The following is a 24,212-nucleotide window of genomic DNA, read 5'->3' on the forward strand; positions in this document are numbered from 1 at the left end:
GCCCAGAATGGTCAGTTTGATTCTTGATGCTGGGCACGAAATAAAGCTTTGCTTGACTTTCGCTTTGTATCAGTCTCATTCCTTTGATTTACGGACCCGACACCTTCAATGTTGTAGCTTAGGGTTTTGACCTGGTTGCTAGCTGAGACGTCTCCTCGGGCGCTCCTGGTCACTCCCGTGGCTTCACATACCATTCGAATTTGTTCTCAGCTACAGACCCAGCTGCTGTCGTTTCTCCATTTGGGTGTCCCACAGCACCCACTTGGGTGTCATACCTACCACACCCTAATCTCTTCCCCTGAACCTGCTACCCCTCAGTGGATGGTATCATCGTCTACCCAGTCACCCAAGCCAGGGTCCCTGGTACCATCTTTAACTTTTGCCTCTCCTTCTATTCCAACATCCACTCACCCCATCTTGACAGTTCTATTAAATAGCCTTCGAAACTCTCCATCCACTTCTCTCCATTCCCTTGGCCCCTACCATGTCTTGTCTGGATGACTGCAACAGTAACCAAACAGGCTTCTCTGTGGCTACCCTCCCAGGCCACTTGTAAACCACAGATCTGGTCACATCACCCTCCTACCTGTAGCACCGCAGTAGCTCCCCAGGGCTTGGCAACCCCCACAGGGCCCCGAGGCTCTTCCTCTCCAAGCTCATCACTTATCATTGCCCCTGACACCCCTCCAGGCACATGGCCCTTCAGTACCCTGGGCTCATGTAGCCAACCTGCTTTCCTCCGACACTGCCTTCTTACTCTCAGTTCTCAGCAGATCCTCATCAACGACCTGGCACTGGATGCTGGACCCCTACTCCACACCCCCAGTCTCCTGCACCCTGCGAACACCTGTTGCTTTGCTCCAGATCTCCCATCCCAGTTTGGTCACTCTTCCTTATGGCATCCTTTACCCGCTTATCCCCACAGCCTCGCAAGGTGGCGCTGTTGCACCCCAGCGCCCAGCAATGGAGGCCCTCTTGTAAATGTTTGGAAGGAATGGACAAATCCATCCCAGCTGAGGACCCAGGTAAATAATAGCCCACAATTTAAGTGGAGTCCCCCACTCCAGCGTTTCTTCTTCCTCACCTCTACCCATACTAAAGCTTATTTTCTTAGGGGAAAAAAGGTAAAAACAAACAAAAAAACAGGCATCTCACACCTAACACGTTCTTTTTTTTTAAATGATTTTATTTATTTGACAGGCAGAGATCACAAGTAGGCAGAGAGGCAGGCAGAGACAGAGGGGGAAGCAGGCTCCCCACTGAGCAGAGAGCCCAACGCGGGGCTCAATCCCAGAACCCTGAGATCATGACCCGAGCCGAAGGCAGAGGCTCCAACCCACTGAGCCACCCAGGCGCCCCCACCTAACACATTCTTATCTCTACCCCCAAAGGGTTCCCCATAGCCAGTAAAAGATTTGCACTTTCCCTTAGAGATCCACACCAGGGATAACGGTAGTAGACAGAGAGGTAGAAGAACAGGGAGGCTTCTACTAAAGTCAAGTTATGGAGTATAATTTAGGTCCAGTAAAATCTACTCTTTTCGGTTGTGCAGTGTATGTTTGTATGTGACAAACACAGCACCCTGTAGCCATCATCACTGTCAGATGTGTAATACCCCCAACACTTCAAAGCCTTCTTTGTGCTACCCCTTTGTGGTCATCACCTTCCTATACCCCCAGCCCTCGGCAACCACTTTCCTGACTTCCTCCCTTAGAGTTTCCTCTTTTCCAGAAGGCCTCTTCTCTAGCTGGGCAAAATGCTTTTGAGATTCACACATGCATTGCACGTATCAGCAACATGTTCCCTTTTTACTGCTGAGTAGTAATCCCTTGTATGAATGCATGACAGTTTATCCATCCACCAGCTGATGGACAATTAGGCTCTTCCTACCCTTTGGCAATTATGGTCTAATTATCTGCAAAAAGGTCTTTAAGAAGATAGGGATTTTCATTTCTCTTGGTGGGATGGTTTGTTTCATCATAAGTGTCAGTTTGACTTTATAAGAAACTGCTAAACTGGACTGAGAGGGTCCTATGCAAAACACAGGGGAGAGGCTGACACTTCAGCTGATGGGAACCATAATTAACTCAAATACCTAGCTACGCGAGTCCAGCTGTGGGAACCATATAACTACTAGTGACCAGATACTGCCAAAGCCTAGAGTGTTTGAGGGAGGGTGGTACAACGAAGACAGGACGCCTATGGCACTTCCAACACACAACACTGGGACACTCTCTTCCGGGCCCAGCTGTTGACTCCCATCAGCTGTGGCAGCATCATCTCACATCCACTGGCCCTGGGACTCTCCCCAGGCCTGAAAATGAATGACTAGATGTTAATGTTTTACAGACTCAAAAGACAATAAAATCAGCAAGCTTAGTTTGGGGGGGAGCATGGGGGGCTTGTAAAATTGATACAAAAAGAAACAAATGATCTAAACCATATTTCAAATGAATAACATACACAGAAATGGGCCATAACTAACCCAAGTAATTTAGACTATTGAGACCATATGCCCTCAGGCTCAAGACAAAAAGAACCTGAAACATATATCGAATTCTAATTAGTAAGCCTTTTTGCAGACATGGGTTGGTAATTCTGAAATGACATGCTGTACATTCTAAGATTGAGGAAATAATACATTGCGATAATAAGAGCCATGTTTCTCACTGTTGGAGAAGAGAGTTATAGAAATTGCCAAAGGGGGAAGGATGAAAAGTACTTGAGAAGTCTCTTTTTCATTAAGATTTTATTTTTAAGTAATCTATACTCCCAACATGGGGCTCAAACCTACAACCCTGACATTAAGAACTGTGCTCTACCAACTAAGCCAGACAGACACCCCAATACCTGGGAATTCTTCATACTATTTGAAAACATTTTTCCAAATGTGGAAAACAAAAAAAAAAGAATGGTTGGAATACACCAGTGTTTCTTAAACTCCCTTATATTAAAAATCACTTGGGGCTTTTGTTTAAAATTTAAAACTCAAGAACTACTTTTCCCTCCCAAGGTTTTCTGCATCTGTCCATCCGGGCCTGAAAATGTGCATTTTCCAACATCACATTTTCGAGAGGCTGGATTAAATTATCTTTGAGGTTTCTTGTTCCACGCTCTACAGTAGGCCAGAATTAAGCCAATTTTAGAAATCTGTTGCCCTGAGTGAAAAGAATGGGTGTGGCAACTCTGTCTTTGTCTGAAATACATCTATTGCAGAGTCGAAGCATTCATACAAATACCAAGAGGCCAGAGGAAAACCCCTTGCACAATCTCCCAGGGAGAACATCCAGGAGAAATTCCAGAATTGTTCAAGTCAAGTGACCCATACATTTTCTAGAGTTAATACGTTTCAGGGATGAGTGGCTTGATTTCCATACTTCCAACAGGACAAGTGCCTCCTGGACTTGGGGCCTTTGCATATTTGCCACATCAACCTAAAACACCAGCCTCACAACGTGCTGGCAAAGTGGACCCTTTTTACCCACTGAAGCTCTCCTCAGCTGTCAGCTTCTCAGAGTGGCCATCCAATCTCCTCTGCCCTGTCCCTCCCACCTCCATTTCTCCACCAGGCTTATTCCCTTTAGCGTACTCCCCACGATCTGACCTCATCCCTCTTCCCACTGACCATCAGCACATTTCCTCCACGCAAGTGAGGTGGGTTTTCCTCACTTCTCTTATCCCCAGCCCCCAAAACATCATTCATTCTATATGTATCAGGACAAAAGAAATATCCACAGAATGATTTAACAACGCACAGATGTGTAGCAATCTTCTTCTTACGACAAACACGTTTGCCGTGTGATAGGCGAAACATAACCAAATCAAGGGGGAAATAGGACTTTATTATAACAAATAAATTTTATTTTCTTTCTCCCACACAATTTAAGAAAACTAGACATTGCTGTAAGTTGGAAGAACATCTGAGTTTAGAAATGGGTCTTTGCCTTTTTGTCCATGATGGATTGTTGGCTAGAAAATCAGAGGCTGGCATTCAACTAAGAGTTATAGAGCGTCATCATACAGTGTTAATAGGTGTTTCATATAGCGAAACATATAGTTTGGCCATGGCCTAGAGAAATTTGGGGCACAATAGAGCCACACAAAGGGTTTATCCAACACATGTGACCGCCCTGTTCTCCAACTTGCCTTCCCTAGAACTTCTCATGTGAGCTGGGTTCCACAAAAAGCACTTTGAGAAAAACTGCAGCAAACCAAATATTTAGACCACTTTGTACTCAAATGATTTCTAAAACCTCCCACTTCTCATTCAAATCCACAGTGACAAATTCGCTTCTCTCTAAAAAGTGAGCAATGGAAAGTGAAACTCTTAAGATGAAGGTGAAACTCTTTTTTTTTTTTTTTTTTTTTAATTTGTCAGAGAGAGGGAGAGAGAGCGAGCACAGGCAGACAGAGAGGCAGGCAGAGGCAGAGGGAGAAGCAGGCTCCCCGCCGAGCAAGGAGCCCGATGTGGGACTCGATCCCAGGACGCTGGGATCATGACCCGAGCCGAAGGCAGCTGCTTAACCAAATGAGCCACCCAGGCGTCCCGAAGGTGAAACTCTTAAGGTAAAGGTGAAGCTGATGACGTGGCCTCATTCACACACATTCATGTTTTATCGCAACTGTGGCGTCTGGGAAGTTTGGGGGTAGTGTTTCTCAAGAGGGGGAGGAAGAACAGGGACATCCCACTGGGAGTCTGTCACCCCTTTTGAGGCAGTGCCATGGCAAGAAGTCACCACCAGTGGAAGTATGGTGTGTCTCAGGGGCGAATTGAGACACTCAAAAAACTCAAAAAAAGCACCACTGAGAGGCGCTACACGAAAAGACATCTTCCCAGTGAGGTCTTCAGCTCACCCAGTGCCAGAATTTTTGACTTTCTGGGATGGCTTAAGCAAAACTCTAGCCCCATTACTTTTTTTTTTTTTTTAAATTTTATTTATTTATTTGACAGGCAGAGATCACAAGTAGGCGGAGAGGCAGGTAGAGAGTCTGGGGTAAGCAGGCTCCCTGTTGAGCAGAGAGCCCGATGCGGGGCTCAATCCAAGGACCCTGGGATCTGACCTGAGCTGAAGGCAGAGGCATTAACCCACTGAGCCACCCAGGCGCCCCTAACCCCAGTACTTTTTTGTTTTTTAAAGATTTTATTTATTTATTTGACAGACAGAGATTGCAAGTAGGCAGAGAGGCAGGCAGAGAGAGAGAGGAGGAAGCAGGCTCCCTGCTGAGCAGAGAGCCCGATGCAGGAACTCGATCCCAGGATCCTGGGACCATGACTTGGGCCAAAGGCAGAAGTTTTAACCCACTGAGCCACCCAGGTCCCCCTAGCCCCAGTACTCTTAATACCTAAGGGTAATTAATATATGTGAACCCACTTCCCACATCTAGAAGCTTCCAAATCAGTATATTGGAAACTGTTCTCAAATTTTAACTTGTAACACTGTCCAAAAGTATACCATGGGACTAAGTTTACCAAACATCTAAAATCATTATGAATCACGGCTCCTATTTTGTGGATCTAACATTTCTTTTTCCGTTGTGAAGTATGGTGAAAAAGCCACATAACCCAAAATCAAATAATTTAAATGTCCTTCAAACGAATCACCTATTGTCTTTCAACTATTTCTGAGCTAAACAAAAAACATTATTTTACTCTCTCTAAATAAGATATATTAAAAAGCTTCATGTCTTTGTCATTACTAGAATAGGGTATTTAAACTTTGTACTTCTCAGCATAAAATTGCAGTCACAGCAAGATGAAAAGGGAGCCCACAGACCCTGCTGGGGTAAAATTCCACTAACAATGTCAGATTGTGGCCAAAAACTAAATTTTGTCATGCAGCTGGCAATTAATGTACCAAAAATTTACCAGCCCATATAATTTTATCAGTCTACCTTCCCCAGAGGAAGTAAACAGATAATAAAACTAATGAAATCACATTTCTTGACCACTCTCATCCAATATAAATTTTTACTTGTCCTTAGAAGATTGGACAATGAACTATTCACAAGGCCATTTCAGTTTCTGGGCCCGTTAACCATAGAGGAGTATTCTAAGATACGGGGGTGTTCCTAAGTCAGCAAAGAAGATCCTGCTTTGTGATGGACAGCCCCTTAAGTCATTAGCAAGTGCAGACCAGGGGTTGATGGGCCTCTGTTAAAAACTGGTTTGCATCAGCATTTCTATACTCTCCAAAAACACCATGAAATACTAAAATTTAACTCTTGATGCAAAAGATGAGAAATTGCTCAGTCTCATGCAGAGTAGAAAACAAGGGGCTACATCCTTAGGTGGTAGGTCAATGAAAACTGGGTCAATCACAGCAAGCTGATAGGCCCAATGCCTTCTGGAATTCATGAGGAAAGCATCTCTTCAAGTTTGGCCTGGGGCGCTTCTGCATTAGAATCACCTGGGGACTTACCCAGATTTAGGGCAAATCTCCTCTAAAAGACCTACATTTTAAACAATAAATGCAGAATCTCCTGGAAATCTGCATTTGTCACAAACCCACCAAGTGTTTCTGATTCACAATAAAGCTTGAGAATCACTACAGTTGACCGGCGCAATAACAAGGTCTTAGCTTCTCCTGCACATGAACTCTAAGATCTGCAACGTATTTAGAAAGCTGAAGTAACATCAAATGTACAACATCCCCAAATGTTGTGATGACGTTGGTTTAAAAGGTGACAGATGAACCCAGCCAACAGAACTTAAGTCAGCCAACTCCCACACCCTACACATTTGACCCATACTACACAATATGGTGCAGCATCAAACTGGCAACATGAAAACATTAAAAAACAGAACATGGACAGCCATCCATGTGGGTGTTCTGATGACATGGGAATTGGCACCATAAGGTAGAACGGACTTGTGGAAAAGAGGACTCTTTTCTATTCATTCCCTTCACTAGGTGGGGAAAGGAAGAAGACCCTTCCCCAAACCAGGTCTCTCCTTCTGGAGTGCTTCCCCTGTCCCCAAAACTCCCACAGACCCAACCTCCTGACTCAGGTTCCTTACACTGATCTTTCTGGCTCATTCTCCCGCCCTGGAGCTCTTGGGAGAGGCCATGCTATGTGGAACTCATCAACTGAAGTAAGTTCCATTTGCAAAGGGTAATACTACAAGGGTCGTGAAGCTTCATTCAAATGTTTAACAGTCAAGCTACAAGGGTGGCATGCTTCTTCCAACTGTTTAAATAGGATTGAAAAACCCCATTTTAAATAAATTTAAAACTTAATGAAATATTAAGAATCTGCCCAAACAAGGATGTACTTGAACCCATCTTCCCCTTTTAAAATAATATAGAATCAGTGCACATCTAGAGAAATGTCACCAGTTCAATACCTTACTGACAAGAACCCACTCAAAAATGCCAAGACATCAGCCTCTGTGGCTATTTCAGACCTCTGGAAATTGGTTCCCTGTGGCTGGGTTAGGGTGGCTAGGATGGGCTAGCTTAAGGCTGACATCTGGCACAAACATGTTACAGTCTGAATCATGTTTCTTTTTTATGTAATTCTGGCTCGGGAATCCGATACAGAGCAGCTGAGAAATAAATTATGTTGCTGAGGCTGAAGATGAGGCACAGAAGGATGGCTCCAGCTATCTGAGGGAAAGACAGGGGCCTGGTGTGTGCCAGGAGCCATTCCTTCCTCAGAGTCTTGTCCAGAAGTATGGCTTCCATCTGCATGTGAGTGGCCAGGATCACACACACATGGAACAGCTGGTGACTGTGACCTACAGCAAACACAGAAAAGGCCACCAAGATCAGCAATGAAAAAGGAATGGACTGTTGATTCTATACTGTGGCCTGTAGACTCGACATGTTATGCTGGGTGAAGGAAGCCAGGCACAAGAGACCATGTACTGTCAGATTCCGTCTATGTCAAATATCCAGAAAAGGCAAATGTGCAGACACGAGGCAGATTCGTGGCTACTTCAGACCGGGGGCAGGAATTGGGACTAACAGCACACAGGCATAAGGGATCTTACTGGGGCAATGGTCATGTTCTAAAACTCATGTATGCAGATGGTTGTATAACTAGGTAAGTCTGCTGGAAATATCATGGAATTGTATAGTTGAAATTAGGGAATTCTTTGGTATGGAAAGTATGCCTCAATACATTTATTTTTAAAATGCAGTGTGAGGAAAAATAAAAAAGGCCATTGAGCGAAGCAAGTCCATGTTTCAAACACCTTACCCACCAGTCCTGTGTTTCCTGGTAAGGGTTCTGGTCTCACATTCTGTGTAAGTTCACCTCTGCAGGGCCAGCACTTCTCAGCTCCGATTCTGACTTCGATGCCAAAGGAGAGGCCAGCTAGACTTAGGAGGTGGCCTCCTACTGCCGGTTAATCCCACACATGACAGGGGACACTTCCTCCCCATGCCCTGCAGGACCCTGGCTAGCCAGCAGAGGGGGCAAGGGTGGGGGTGGGCAAGGATGCGCTGAGTTGGTACTGGTGAAGAAAGGAATCCATTGCCCAGGGCCGAGGACTGAGTGTGGGACAACTCTTAGAAACCAGAAGATGAGAAGACAGCACGTGTCATGGATTGACTTGTGTCTCCCTGTCCACAGTTCTGAAGGTCAAGGTCTCAACCCCAGGTACCTCAGAATGTGATCGTATTTGGAGATAGGATCTTGTAAGAGACAATTACATTAAAAAGAGGTCACTAGATTGGACCCACGGTGATTGGTGTCCTTCTAAGAAGAGGAGGTGGGGCCCTGGGCAGGCACATACAGAGAGGAAAGACCATGTGAGCGAGACCGAGAAGAGGGCCATCTGCAAGCCAGGGAGAGAAGCCTCGGGAGAGCCCAATCCCGCCCGACCTTGGTCTCAGCCTCCCGGCCTCCAAAATCGTGAGAAAATGCATTTCTGTGGTATGAGCCCCAAGGTCTGTGATTCTTTGTTATGGCCATCCTAGCACCCGGATACAACACAAGAGCTCAAAAAGGATTCTTTCAGTAAAAAGAGATAATGAGGGGCGCCTGGGTGGGTCAGTGGGTTAAAGCCTCTGCCTTCGGCTCAGGTCATGATCCCAGTGTCCTGGGATCGAGCCCCGCATCCGGCTCTCTGCTCAGCACGGAGCCTGCTTCCTCCTCTCTCTCTTGTCTGCCTCTCTGCCTACTTGTGATCTCTGTCTGTCAAATTAATAAATAAAATCTTTAAAAGAGAGAGAGAGAGAAGTCATACACCCAGGTCTTACCCCAGAGTTAAGTATTTGATAACTGTGTCCCAGAAAGGGAGCAGCCTGGGCACCTGCAGTCTGGAGCAGAAGGAGAGACAGGAATGGGAGTGTGGGAGTGAGAGCCCTCTCCGGTGGGTGGCCCATGAGCCCCTTAGGGCAGGAGCTGCCAGCCCCTCGGGTTGTGTCCCTTGGGGAAGAAGGTGTGCCCAGTCGAGCTGCCCCTGCCTCACTCAGGCTATATTCGGGGGCTGGTAGGATTGCCAAATCCATTCGGGATGCAGCAAAGTGCTTCTTGTCCAGCAGAGCGCCCTGCTCTCCAAGGACACACATCCAAGCAGAAAGAAGTGACTAGCTGAGCTCCCAGAGGCACAAACCTGTCTCCCACCAGAGCAGGACAGCCAAAGACAGAAAACGCCATGGGCACAGGATGTATCTGAGATGCGACTGCGGCAGGAAAAGTGATCTCAGCACTCCGGCCCCCCCAGGAACGTGGAAGAACTTTCTCTGAGCCGGCCCTTACCAGTCAGCACCTTGGCCCACACTGGAGAGGGAGGCTCACATCTGGCAGACTCAATGAATGCAAGACAGAGAACTTTCCAAATCCCTTGTTGATGACCTGTCATTAACAATTGTCTGGCAAATGTTCCTTCATAGGGGTGTCTTTCTGCTCTGTACCCCGAGGCCCAAGAGGATAGGACTAAAGGTTAATGAATGAAACATTATTAGGAAACCAGGGCGTTGGCAAAACAAGGCCCAGGACAACTTTGCCTGCAGCCCCCAGACATCAGATACAACCCCTCTGTTTCACCTAGGCAGGGCTGGGGAGGTGGACATGGCTCCTGCTGGCAGGCTCCAGTCCCCTGGCCCTCCTGTCTCCTTCCTTTTTGGGGGGAACCTGCCCTCCCAGCCTTTTGGTCTTTGCAATGCCTCCTGGTAGGAGAGAGTAAGTCAAAGAGATGAAGGTCTTTTCAGAATCAATGAAGCAAATGTGGCCATGTCTCAGGGGGGAGGAGATGGAAAGTCACTGGCAAAATGGGCCTGGGGAGAACTAAGGCCCACTATTCAAGGACAGGGGCTGACCTTTAGATGCCCACAACAGCTTATCTAAGGAACACTGGTCCCCGGGACTTATCAACCCACAAGTGGCACCCAAGGGTGCCTCCTTCAGCCAGTGCCCAAACCACCTCCCTAGACAGGGAGGGAAGGAACTCTCCCAGCAGGCAGAGGTCCCGTGGCTCACACGGCCCTTCCCCCATCACATCAGTTCTCTCACTGTAGTGAGCTCAGTTTCCCCTGGAGAGTCGCACAGCCTGAGTGCTGGGCCGCCGGCTCCAAGCTTCTGGTGTGGGATGTCTGGGCGGGGGTCTGAGAATTTCCATGTTCCCAGATGATGCAGAAAATGATGGTCTGGGGGCCAGACCTGAGAACCAGTGCTCTACCAGGCCTCCTGGCCCCACTGTGCCCACCTGAACGAGACACTCTCCCCTCTTTAGCACGGATCCTGCCATCTGGTTGCCTCAGAGCCAACTGCACTGTCTGTCCTGTTCTTCTCCGGGGCTGCCCTCAGTGTCTGTTCAACAATGGGATTTCATGTTCTGGGTAAGAATGGCACTCCTGGGCCCCATAGCCCATAGGAACGGGCTACATCCTAGACCCACCTGCTCTCCATCCTCCCCCACCTTCCCCTGCCATCCGCTGGCTGCATACAACCCGATCTCCAGTTCCGCTCCCCCTGGCCTGCTCCTAAACAAGCTCCTGAGGAATGCTGCTCTCCTTGCCCCTGCTTCCCCTTCACACTGCACACACTGGCATCTGTCTCTGGGTTGGAGGACCCCGGGCCACAGGGCCTCCCCACGCCCCACCCCCGCCACACTCACCGATGTAGTCGAAGCGACCGGGTGCCAGGCGCTCTGGCAGGTGTGCGGAGTAGAAGAAAGAGGCCAGGAGGGTCATGGCCATGTGCTTCTGGTGGTTCAAGATGGCTTCATTCTGCACACCCTCCCCAGGCAGCAGGAACAGCTGCAGGCAGTTAAGGAAACATGAGGTCTTGCGCCAAGGCCCTCTCCCTTCTCATCGCCTCAAGACATCTCTGCGCACATGTGTGGACGCCACAGGCCAAGGCCCTCATGCCTCAGGTCTGTGGCTTGGAAAGGGAAGTCTCGGGGACTGGGGGAGCAGAATTCCCACCCTGACTGTGATCATCCGAGACCCAGGGCAACTGTATTTTAATCCTCCAAATGCTCATAAAGACCTTTGGGTTATTTAGGTACAAATGAAAAAGAAAGAAATAAAGGAAAAGAAAAACCCTAGTAGACCTATTGCTACTCTACTGTCTGGGGGTAAAATGTAAGTATAGTAAAAAGTGGTCTATTCACCCTTCAACTCACCTCTTACCAGAGAGTCGCCTGCTTTCATGTTCCTAATTAAGGCTTTAAGGCCCAGAAATCCCTGGAAGGCCTTCTGGGTCATCAAAATGTATTAATTACGGCCATGATGCTGTTTAAGAGTTAAGCATAGCTTTTGTATTATTTTTGTGAACATCGACAGCTGTCGCCACTAACCTGGGGCACGGGGCCAGCCCCTTTCTTGCGTGATTTCATCAGAGCCCCGCCTCAACAATTACCATGAGGCAGACTCTAGCTTCCCATTTTGCAGATGAGGAAGCCAGGCCAGAGGGTGACGTGCAAACCACAAATGAGCAATGACGTCAGGATCCGGATCCAGGCAGGATGATTCCAGAACCTGTGTCCTCATCATTACCATTCAGGATGAGACCTCCCCACCCCACTGCCCACCGTCTGCTGCAGCCGGGCACCAGGAGCACACCCTGTCCATAATGCGGACCTCTGTGGTGTGATTTTTTGGTGCATGGGACCCGCCTGTTCTCTGCTCTGGTTTCCTGTGCGTGTTCTCTGTCCCTGGGGAAGGATCAGGGGGATCTCCCCTGGGACCCACACAGGTGGAGCCTGCTCTAACCCTCCCTGTTCTGTCCCTGCTTCATGCATCAAACCTCAGGCTGCCCCTGGGAAAGGAAACCCACTCACTGGGTGCAGGTCGTGTTCCAGGCATGGCTGAGCCCTTCAGATCTGCGGATTAAGTGAACCCTCCCCTCCCCTGCCCCCGTGCAGGAGGGGATGTTAGCCTCATTTACAAATGAGGAAACGGAGTCTCAGAGAGGTTGTGTGCATTGCCTAAGGTCACACAGCCAGTGAGGAGTGGGACTGGGATTTGAAGTCGGGTCCATCTAATTTGAGAGTGTCTGGACTCTCCCCCTTCTTGTGTCCCTCCTACACCCTCTTCCTGTTCTCTTACCTATTCTCTGTCTAATCCCCATCTATCCTTAAGACCCCCATTCACATTTTTTCCTTTGCTACTAGTATGTTAATTGATGATAATACATAATGCGTTTATTGGACACTTGTCACTGGCTAGCATTTTATATGTTCTCTCATGTAATCTTCCCCACCGGCTGATGGACCAAGGTGTTACTACCATGCCTATTTTACAGCTGAGAGAAACTGAGGCACAAAGACAGCATATAACTTGCCAAAGTCCTACAGTGAGTACATATCAGAGATCTGCCTCCAGAGCCTGCTCTCCCGGTCCCTCCACTAAAGCCCAGGTTGCCTCCCCTATACAGCCCTCCATGATTACTTCTGAGCCCCGTCAGTGCTGGCCACTGATGCATCGTCTGTGGTCTGGCATAGCGTCTATGTTCCTGCTGTCTCCTAACTATTATGTACCCTCTAGTAAGGAAGGTCTCCACTCCCATGTGCAGTGACCAGCATGGCGCTCTGATCCCCAGGAGCTCAGGATACGGAAGGGTCCCTGGTGTTGCTAACAGGCAGGGAAAAGATGGAGCCTGGCCCTTACCCTGTAGAAGATGGGGAGGGAGTCCCAGGTGTAGGGATAAGCAAAAGCAAGGATGCGAAGCATCTTACAGAGCCCAGGCTTCTGGATCTCAAGAAACCTAGATCAGGAAAGGAAAAGGGGGAAGAAATGGGAATGAAAACATTTTCATTAAATGACACATGCGCATGCACATTATGAGTAACCGAGGGCAAGTCATCAACAGAAGACAAGTATTTGGGGCAACCTTCCTCCTGAGGCCAGCAGCTTCTCCACTGGCCTCGTCTACTTCTCCCGCCACGATGGCTGCATGTGGGAAGGCCTCAGGGGAAACCATCTCCTGGGGCCGCATCATGAGAAGCAGTGGTGTCCAAAGTAGCCAGGAAGGAGGTACTGGGCTGGAAAGGAGCTTCAGGAGGCAAGTTATCTAAATGCCAGAGCCTTTTCAAAATCCAGTAACAACAAGACAGGGAGACTTGTGGGGCGTGGGTGGCCCCCAGGCATAGGTCCCTGGGGCGAGCACGTCTGGGAGAGATGAGATGTCTGACTAGTTAGCTGTCCAGGTGACAGCTGTGCAGAAGCCCTTGGTTCAGGGAAGTGTTTAATGACGTGGGAAAAGGTTCTGGAATCCTTAGTGCCACACCCAGGAACACTAGCCTGGGAAACTGAGTAAATGTGGCCTTTCCCCCTCCACTTCATCAACCCCCCTCCGGTCCGAAGATGAACCAAACCTTAAAATGAGTGGTGCTGACTGTGGCAGAGAGGGCAGGTCCTCCTAGACAGAGGCTGATGGGGCCTCAGCTGGCTTGGGCCCGGCCAGGGTGGGGCTGGCAGCCCAGGGTGAGGGAGTGGGGCTGCGCAGATGGGCAGGCTGGATACAAGGAGGGCAGGAGAGGAGCAGGGAGATCTTTGCATAAAACCACAGCCCTGCACTGGGGCTCAGGTAAGGCATGCTCAGGCCCAGGCCATGGGACAGGGCAGGTCCCTGCTTCAATACCACAGTGTACTGTGGAGAGCTGGGTCCTCCCTCTGTCCCCACAGGGGTCCCCACAAAGGTGGTATGCAAAGTCAGGGCGCCAAGGCTGGTGGGACGGCTGCTCTGGGACTGTGAGTCAGACAAGGGAGGCCCTCCCTGACAGTCCTACCCTCAGCACGCTCTCCAGCTGGGATGGAATCCATGTCCCACCACCGCTCCCCACCCCTGTTCCCCAGATGCCCCGTGCCAGTCCACAGCCTGCCCTTTTCCCCACCAAACACAACCTATGGTTCCACCCAGCCCAGGCCCTTGGCCCCTGGCCAGGTTACTCCTGTCCCCATAGCTGGTGCAGTCACTGACTACAAAGCTCTCTGCTCCCCATGTCCTTTGGTTTGGGACAGTGCAGAGACTCCCACATCCACCCCCTGATCCATCAGGGGACTCTCATGTCTCCCAGGCTGATGTGTTTATCTAGCCCTCCAGTAAGCCAAGCCTGAGGATCCCTGCTCCAGAGTAAAAGGCAGCTGCCGTGGGCCCCAGGGAAGCCCCACAGCCTCCAGGGATAAGCTCCAACTTTCAAGCATATGTGTGCATGTCTCTCCTTTCCTGACCCCATCCTAAGTCAGAGAAACACAGGGCAGGCAGGGGGTAGAGCAGGAAGAGAAGCTGAATAAAAAGGAGGAAGAGAAATAAGGGACCTCAACTTATCATCCTCCCAAACCAGACCTGCCAGCCTTGGAGTAAACCACCAGCCCTGGAGAGGTGAGGCCACACCAGGCCATGATTCACAGGCAGTGCTGATCTGGACAGCCTGGGTTCGAGTCCTGCCTCAGCCCTCCGTGATCATGTGACCCCCAGCAGGTTAGGTTACCTCTGTGCACCCCAAAGTCCTCACGTGTAACACAGGGGCCACAACCGTACTCCTTCATGGGCTTGTTGCAAGGATTTGATAATCCATATTTGCAGTAAGTTGCTCACATCACAGAGGAACGCTTGATAAATGGCAGCTTTTAATAAAAGGTGTGTAGTGGGATTCATTCTCTCCCCATCCCCACCTTAGAGCTATAGCTGTGCCAGGGAACAGGAATAGGAGGAAAGAGACGGGTTCTGGGAGACTTGCCTAAAGTCAGATGAGCTGGTAAGAGGCGAAGTTAGGATTTACACCTAGTGTGGTCTGGCTTCCAAGTTTCACACCCCCACCCCTCCGGCAGGCTGAGCCAGCCTTGGACCACTACCCAGCCTTCATCCTTGCCTATACCCGCTCTGCCCCAGGGAGAAAATGGGACACACTCCCACTGCCCTCCACAGCCAGAGCCTGTCTCAACAGCCTTCACAGCCTACCCTGGCCAACCCAGTCCAACCACAAGCCCGCTCCCCGCTCCCCATGCATGGTCACCATCTATCTTTCCTGGGTTCTAAGAGGCTCACTATGAAAGCACGCTCTTTCTGTGATCACTTACACAGGAAGAAAGCTGGCTCTGGCTGGCGAGGGCCATCCCCCAAACCATGGATTTCCTGTGACTTGAGACAACATTTCGCCCGGCCTGATAAACTGCTTCCCCAGGGGCAAACGAACCAGCCTCTCCATCTGCCAAGCCGAGTCTACAGGGGGAAAAAAAAGGAGAAAAAGCAGAACAGAAGAGAGACAGCAACAGAGAATAAATGGCAGAAGGGCCAGCAGCCACAGAGAGGGGCTTCCCACTACCAAGGTGCAATTCTAGAGTTAGACACAGGGTGTCGCCCCAGCCAGAGATTCCGGGAAGGAGGGGCAGGAGCTGCAGAATCCTCCAAAGAAAGCACTGGTTGCCCCCTCCCCTCCAGTCTCCAAAGCCCCACCTGGTAAGCCAGTCCCTACACAGCCCAGTGGAGAGACCGGTTTACAGGAAGTCAGGCTCATCTGCCTAGAACCAGGTTGGCAGGAAGCACTGGATTTTGGCAGAAGCCTCCACCAGGAGAGGGTCTGTTCTAGAAGCTGATAAATTTTGTTGCAACAAAGCCAGCTGGAGGTGCAAGCAAATTCTGGAACCAATGCTTGACCAGTGGGCCTTTGGAAACATTCTTTTGCAGAGGGATGTGTGTGTGTGTGTGTGTGTGTGTGTGTATGTGTGCGCATGTGTGTGGTGTGGTTATGGCTGTTTTATTGTGTGGGTGACATCGCAGAACACGGACATTTCCACGTGCTGGCCTCTGGGTCTAATAGCACTTTGTCATCTGGCTGAGCCCTCAGAACCCCTGACCGCTTGTGAGCCTCCTACCTCCAGCTCTGACCTCCAAACCCCCTCCCTGGTCTGCCGTGGGCCGCAGCTCCACCCACCGCCCCGACATGGCTCTCATGGCGTAGCCCACTTTCCACCAAGGATGAAAAGTCACCTCTCTCCCTCACAGCACTGAACAGGGCATTTCACTGGGCAACTATTTGTCAAAATAAAACAACCTCTGGACACATTGGATGAGTAAATAAAGAGCCTACAGGACTTGTGATGGACAGCAAACTCTGGGTGACTAACGTCCTTAGGGAGTGAGAATGCCTTGCTGGGCTTCTGGGTGTCCAGCGGGATGAGCAGGCCAGGTCTCTGTCACTCCATCTTGCTCTGAGAGCGACAGAGACGTCATGTGTTCTCTCCATCTCCCTTCTCAAATGCTACAGAAGTAGCAGGTGGGCTTCTGGAACATTCATTTGCACTAGATTCAAGGGAGTCCACAGTGCTCTATGCAGAGACTGACCTCAAGGACAGGTAGTATAATGGAATGAATGCCACTTAGACCGTGATATTCTAGTAAGCACGTGAATAACTAAAAACCACCCAGGACATCTGTGGTCTGCTTCTTGCTCAAGGAAGGAGATGGCCGTTCTCTGACCACTCCTGGATACACCATGGACTGATGGAGCCCAGGCCAGAGGGAGGGTGGGCTTGGGAGAGGAGGAGGGTGAGGAGAGAAATCTTGGAAAATACTCTGAAGCCCTAGCATGGTAGAACACCCCAAGACATCTTCTCAGATGTCCTTGTTTAAGGTGAAGCCAGAAGTCCATGAAATCTGGGACCCCAGGAGGTCCTGGCCTTTCTCGCCACCTGCTTCTCCTCAAGTGAATGGGGCTGAGTCTCTCTTGGTCCAGGAGCCAGCTTTCTCACTCCTCAGACACTGAAGACAAAAAAGGGAATGAAAACAGGAAAGGGAAGAGGACCAGGTGAGAAGGGACACCAAAGGACCCTCTGATGGGACATCCCACTCTGCCTCTGGACCTCTTCCTAGGCTTCTTTTTTTTTTTTTTTTAAAGATTTTATTTTATTTATTTGACAGAGAGAAATCACAAGTAGGCAGAGAGGCAGGCAGAGAGAGAGGGGGAAGCAGGCTCCCTGCTGAGCAGAGAGCCCGATGCGGGACTCGATCCCAGGACTCTGAGATCATGACCTGAGCCGAAGGCAGCGGCTTAACCCACTGAGCCACCCAGGCGCCCCTCTTCCTAGGCTTCTATTCCAGCACAGGCTCTCACGCCCGCAGCCACGGACACACCTGGAAGCCCCTCATGGCATGGTTCTCCTGTGGAGATCACTGGCCTTCGCCAGCACAGGACCAGGCCACAGCAGGGCACACCAAGCACGTCAAATCCCAGCCACTGTCAGAGACCCTCTCTAGCCACTCTCCTCCTTCCAGCTGTGCGGCTCCAGCAACTCTGAAGCCCCCTGCCACCGCCCAGGGCCATCTTCTCCCGCCCCCTCCCCCTGTGCAGGCTCTGTGCTCTGTCCCAAAGGCCCTTCCCTCCTCTCCAGCTTGGGTGTTCAACCTCCCTCAATACTCAGTCCCAGTACTGCTCTGCAGAACTTTGTGTATTGTAGCAGGTATCATTTTGTATTACCATTATTTGCATACATTACATTCTGTAACTCTATATGCCATTTCCTCTGGCCCTTAGAGGAAATGATGGCTCCATCTGGGCTTTTGGGGAATCTGCTTTGACTACTGCACTGGGGGCTCTCTCGGGACAAGGGCTGTGCCTCACTCCTCCTGCTATTCCCAGATCTTAACACGATGCCTGGAGTATGGTAGGCATTTAAGGAGTGTTGAGTGAGTGGTTGGTTAGTTGTTTGGTTGACTGGCTGACTAGTTGACCAGTTGGTTGTTTGGTTGTTTGGTTGGAAGGATGGATGGATGGATGGATGGATGGATGGATGGATGGACGGATGGATGGGTGGACGGGTGGATGGGTGCATGAAAGGATGGGTAGGCAGGTGGGTGGGAGGATGGATGGATGGGTGGATGGGTGGATGGGTGGTTGGGTGGATGGATGGATGAGTGGACAGGTAGGTAGATGGATAGGTGTATGGCTGGTTGGGTAGATGGATGGATAGATGGTGGTTAGGTAGGGGGATGGTGAACAAGAAGGTGGATGAATGAATGGCTGGATCCATGGAATAGCAACAGATGTGCCCCATAAGTAAACAGAAATAATTCATTTCACAAACAAGGGAGAACCCTCCAAACACAGGCATCATGAAATTCCTTGCCAGCCTGCCCTGCCAAATAAATTTGTCCAAAGGTAACAGGCGTGCCACATCCAGAAGACCCATTTTTTATTAACAACTAGGATGAACTTCTGGCTAGAAGAAAACCGTCCACCCTGGTGGCTTATAGATGATTCAGGAAGCTTTAAGGGGGGAAAAAAAAAAAAGGCAGCTAAGCTAACTTGCACTGGGGATTCCTAGGAAAACTGTCCTGGGTCATGAACTCTGGGACTGTTCCTTCAACACTCATAGAGCCTTCCAGGCCCCCTCAGCCCACAGTGCTCACCTCTCTCCAACCCTAAATTCCGAAGAGCTCAGCTACACAACCAACAGGAGCTAACAAGACAGGATCATGACTCATTCAGGGACCAGAGCTAGGGGTGTCCTGTCCACACATCTGTGGCCCGTGCCTCCAGGCCACGCTTCATCTCTCCTGGGCTGTTGCTGGCATCCGGGTTATTTTCTATGTGTGTTACGCCTTGTCTCACCCGAGGCAGGGCCTAACCCCCTCCTCCCATCACCCCTGCAGCCCTCAAATCTCCAGCCTGGCACAGAGGCTGCGCTCCAGAAAGAGTTTTTAGTTGACAGGTGTCCTTGAGGAAGTGGGGAGGAGGCAAGAATAACCCGGTGAGGTCTGATTGGGTTTCCACCCTGAAGGCAGACCCCCTGTCCTCACAGCTGTAAGGGGGCTCTGCATTGCCAGGGAAGGAGAAGAGAGTTCAGCTCCCACTCCCTCCCTCCGGGCTTGTTTTCTTGGGATGAACAAAGCCTGTTGTTGACACTGGCTCTAGAAATGAGACGCCCTCCCACGCAAAGCAACTCCATGCTCCCAACCGGTCTCAAGACAGGCAAGCGGAGACAAGTTGGAGCAAGTGTTCTTGATGCTCTTTAAGAATCTCTATCCTTCCATTTTTTACAGAAAACCAGCTTGTCCAGTTTGTGAAAACTGCTTACCTTTGGTCCTACGACACCCAAGTGTCACCCGAGGAAAGGGAAAGCCACAGTGATTGCAGACAAGGTAGAGAAGCTTCCCTTCCCTCCACTTTCCTCCTGGGGTGGGGGGACAGTGGTTCATCGGGGAGCCTCCAGCTGGCTCCCCAGAACTGAGATTGGGGTTAGGGGATTGGATGCAACCTGTCGGCCTCCCATGGGCCCTTTCCTAAGCCACACCCGAGAGCCCCCAGCCCTGGCAGCACCCAGCACCCCGGCGCCATCCAGACAGGGCTGTCCCCCAACACTACCTCTTGAAGAGGTTTCCTAAATCATTCAGCAAAGCAGAAATGTGGGCAGTTGGCTTTTACAAAGAGCTTAGTAAACTAGAGTCAGTAGCCCCCAAACAATGTCTCTGGTACTCACACTCCAATGAGCTTTCTTGAGTGGAGGGAGAAACCAGAGGGAATGAGAGCCAGCCATGTGCGTGAGCCTCACAGCCACAGCGCTTCCCCAGGGACGAAGCAGACACCTGAATGTCATCGGCCGGCGAGTGTGTGTGTCTAGATGTGGGCCTGCTCGGTCGCCGCCGGCGCACTGCCCACTGATGGGGCGCCGCCTCTGGGCCAAGGATGCAGGACACGTTCTCTGCAACCCTTACATCCGTCTCACAAGGTGTGTGGGCCCCATTTTACAGATCAGCAAACTGAGGTCCAAGAAGGCTAAATAAGTGATCCGTCCCGCAACAGGCCCAGCTACATCATTCATAGGTCCCAGTGCAGAAGGAAAGTACAGGACCCCTTGTTCAAAAGTCATTACGCATTTCAAGACAGTGAGAGCAGAGTGTTACGCCAAGTGTGGAGTCCCCTCAGACGCCCCGGATGGGTGCCTGGGAAGTGGGGCTGGAGCCGAGCCCCAGGTTTCTGAGCGTCCCTTCCCTGGAGCGTCTCCCAGCTGCAGGGTACCTGGAGTAGCAGGAGAGGCCGGTGCTGAGGATGGTGTTCATCACGGCCAAGGGCACGTAGTAGTCATGGAAGGTGGTGCACACCATCACGTCCGGGAGGGAATAGGCCGAGTACGCAATCGCTGAGCCTGGGGAGGAAAAAACCAGCATTGGGCCAGAAGTCAGGCCGAAGTGTGGCCTGGACCCTTGGGAAGCCCAACCCCAGCCACTGGATGAGCCCGGCCGCCACACCTGGCTTGTGCCTTGCCCTCCCAACCCCCAACACCTTCCCTCTCTTCTCTGCCTACCCCAACCCTCCACTCAGAATGAACCCAACATCGCCCAAGAGCTTTACACTGGGTAACTCACATAATCCTGACAATCACCCCCTATCATAAACCCTGCCCTTGTCCTCATTTACAGAGGACAGCCTGACAGCACAGAGAGGGTAGGCAACCCACCTGGGGGGCACACAGCTAGAAAGCAGCAAGGCCAAGCTTCCACCTGAGGCAGTTCAGGGACAGTCCCCCCCGCCCCCCGATCCCCAAGCTCTGGTCCATGATGACCCCTCAGGGTGCCCAGCTTTTCTGAGCGTGCCTATGACACGGTGCACCCCTCGTGGAAAGATAGACGTTGCAGGGAGAGAGGGGCCTTGCCAAGGCGAGGAGACATATGTATCAGTGGGCTGGGGGACAGGCCAGCTGAGAGCTGAATGTGAGAGGCTAACCTTGGTGTTTCATTGCTTTAAGTTTGGGAATCTGGGACAGGAAGGTTCCCGAAGGGCCCTCGGGAGACCCGTTTGCTGCTGCTTTCCCTTGAAAGAACAGAGATCACTGTCCTTTTCAAAGGGACCAGGTGTGTCCAGGGACCTGGCCCAGAAGGCCTCCCCAGCTACCCTCATCAGGTCTCCTCTGGGAGAGACAGCCACAGGCCTGTCCACCCAAGGCCTCGTGGGTCCATCCAATGGTCACCTGTTATTCCAAAGACCCAGAGAACACTAGAATCCTAGCTCAGGGCTGACCCGGGCCTTGGCCGCACCAAGTTCAAGCTCTCCTTCTGACCCCATTTGACAGATGGGGTCGGGTCCCAGCCAGGTGGTATTCCCGGGTGACACAGGCAGAAAGAGCTTGGAATCAGCAGGCTGCCTGTGGGACTTCCCCTGGGAAGTGCTTCCTGGGGGACAGACTCCTCCCCAGACTAATCTGGAGCGGGAGGGTCTCCTCCGGCCCAGGATGCATACTCTGGGTATGCTGTTGGGGGCTGAGGGGCATGCCAAGCTCCGCAGGCGACACAGGAGCAGGGAAGCCTCAGACCCTGCCCCAGATGGCAGTGGGAAGCCAAATGACTTCTAGTAAGAAATAGATATTTGGTCTTTTCCACTGTTCCAGGCACAAAGCGCCTAAAACCCCTGGAACTTCCTAAACCAGGAGAGAAAGGAAGGGGTCTTTAGTTATGTTAATGAGGCGATTTGGAAAGTATCTGAGGCTTGGGACCTGGTTGTCAGAAGAGTGAACCGTGTTCCCAGAGGGTTGGAACTTCCAGCCCCACACCCCAACCTCTGGGAGGGGAAGGCCAATAGCCAATGACTTCATCAATCCTGAAGAATGAAGTCTCCATAAAAACCCAAATAGAGGTTCAGAGAGCTTCCGGGTTGGTGACCACGTGGTGATTCAGGGAAGGGGGTGTGCTCAGAGGACACTTTGGAAGCTCCGAGCCTTTCCCCACACCCTGCCCTGCACATCTCTTCCAGCTAGCTGTTCCTGACTTCTATCCCTTATAATCAGCTGGTAATTGAGTATGTAAAATGTTTCTCTGAGTTCTGGGAGCCAGGGTCATGGGGCCTCAGATGTATAGTCAGTCTGTAACAACTTGGGCTTGTGTCTGGCATCCACAGGGGTGGGGGGCAGTCTGGGGGACCGAGCTCTTCACCTGTGGGAACAGATGCAGTCCCCAGGAGGACGGGGTCAGAAATGAGCGGAATTGTAGAACACCCAGCTGCTGTCAGAGAAATACTTGGGGTGGCATGAGGACCCGCCCCACACCCCCCCACACACACATTGTACTCATGCTCAGATCCCTTTATAGGGCATTTTGGGGAGCAGGAAGAGAGGCAGCTTTGGATTCCAGACTAAGGAAAGTAAACATCCTCTTGAGGCCATAGTCAGGGAAGGTTTCTGAGTGAGGGATTAAGACAGCCAAACCTAGTGAAAATGCATAGGAGAGCCTAGAGGGAGGAACAGCTGGAAAGCAGGGAAGTGGGAGCAAATGCCACCAGTAGGGGACTGTGGGTTTCCACAGGATAGAATGGAGAACAGGAAGGAGTAACAAATCCAAAAAGCCAGTGACAGGAAGGGAAATGGTTCAAGGTGGCGGCTGACCCCCAGGGCTTTGGTTCGAACCCGGGCTCTGTCATTTACACGCCACGTGACCTGGTCACTTTCCTTCGTGGTGCCTCATTCTCGCCTGTAATGCAGCTATCACGAGAGCTGCCATCCTGGGGACTGACGTCAAGGTCAAGGACGCAGTGGCGGTAATGGCTCCTCTCGGAGGCTAAGAGCCAGGCACTGTGCTGCGCACCTCACCTGCAACACTCAGCTCATCTTCGTTCCTGAAGAGGATACGATGCTGAGTTTGTGGATGAGAGGACCGGGGCTTAGCGAGGCTAAGAAACTCGCCCAAGACTGATGGGCTGGAGGCAGCTGGGCCACAAACAGGCATTGCAGATTGCCGCCCACTGCCCCCCTCCGCCAATCCCGTGATGTGTTGCGGGTGTGGTCTAGAGGGGACTCCCAAATGCCTGCTCTTAGCACTAGTCTGGAAAGGTGGTCAAGGGCTCTGGAAGCCTCTGGACAAAGGAGTCTAAACTTCATCTGGGGTAACTGGGAATCCTGAAAGGTCTTGAGGGGGAGGGGAGCCATAGTCAGAAGGTGTTAGAGAAGCCTGGTGGGGGTGAGTGGGCAGGAGTGGGGGAGGAGCAGGAGATGGAGAGGAGGCTGTGGTCAGGGTGCACTAACTAATGGACAAGATGGCAGGGGAGTGGGAGGGAGGGGAACCCAAGGGCCATTTATAGATTCTGACTTGGGAGACCAGGCAGGGGTGGAACCAGAAGCCAGCCAGGTGAGGCACTGAGGGAGGGGGAGTAGATGTGCGTGGTGGGGGTGGTGGGGAGGGATGTGGACAGTCTCGGTCACAGGGCTGGACACGGCATGGACTCTGGGTTAGTGGTAGACTAGGATGGTTTAGGAGAGCCTGGCCCAGAGGTGTTGGGGGACGGTGTGTAGTCACCCTGATGCCGGCCCGAATGAGAGCAGAGGCCCGAGGCCGGATTCAGAGCTTGTCCACTGCCAGGGGAGCAGAGCGGGGAGCCAGCAGAAGAGAAAGAGAACGCGCCCACCAGGCAGGAGGAGAAGCGGGAGTGATGGGAGTGATGTGACCGCGACCAGAGAGAGGGAGGTGGTTCAGGGAGCACGGAGGGATGGGAGGTGACATGGTAAGCCTGTGTGTGTTTGTGTCTGTGCATAAACGTGTGTGCATGTCTGCGTATGCATGTATGTATGTGTATGCACGTGTTTGTGTGTGTGCATGTGTTTGTGTGAGTTGTGAAGGGAGGGAGGAGAGGAAACAGGATGGAGACGTGATCCTCACGGACACCCTCTTGGACAAGGGAAGACAAGGCCTTTGCTTTCATACCTGGAACCGAAGCAGAAGCAGGAGGGATAAGAAGTCAGAGCAGGGATACTTGGGGACAGATGGATGCCTGCCAGTTGGGGAGAAAGGGGGAGCCGGAAGGAAGGGGCCCCATAGTTGGCAGAAAAACACGAGGA

At 51.1% G+C, this 24,212-nt stretch overlaps 1 protein-coding gene across 4 annotated transcripts in view; it reads right to left on the reverse strand.

The window, feature by feature from the left end:
• Window positions 1–7,484: 7,484 nt before the first annotated feature.
• Window positions 7,485–24,212, reverse strand: part of LOC122893333 (membrane progestin receptor gamma) — a 57,710-nt gene continuing 40,982 nt past the window's right edge. For all 4 annotated transcript variants that reach the window (XM_044230276.1, XM_044230279.1, XM_044230277.1 and 1 more), the window contains 4 exons: window positions 20,411–20,537; window positions 13,062–13,158; window positions 11,066–11,207; window positions 7,485–7,738 (listed from right to left, as the gene is read on the reverse strand). In XM_044230276.1, the coding sequence (XP_044086211.1) occupies window positions 7,497–7,738; window positions 11,066–11,207; window positions 13,062–13,158; window positions 20,411–20,537 (608 nt within the window). In that variant the 3' untranslated portion in view covers window positions 7,485–7,496. The remainder of the gene's footprint in view (window positions 7,739–11,065; window positions 11,208–13,061; window positions 13,159–20,410; window positions 20,538–24,212) is intronic.

This window comes from Neovison vison, chromosome 13 (genome assembly GCF_020171115.1).
Source record: "Neovison vison isolate M4711 chromosome 13, ASM_NN_V1, whole genome shotgun sequence".
In the NCBI taxonomy this organism is placed as follows: Eukaryota; Metazoa; Chordata; class Mammalia; order Carnivora; family Mustelidae; genus Neogale; species Neogale vison.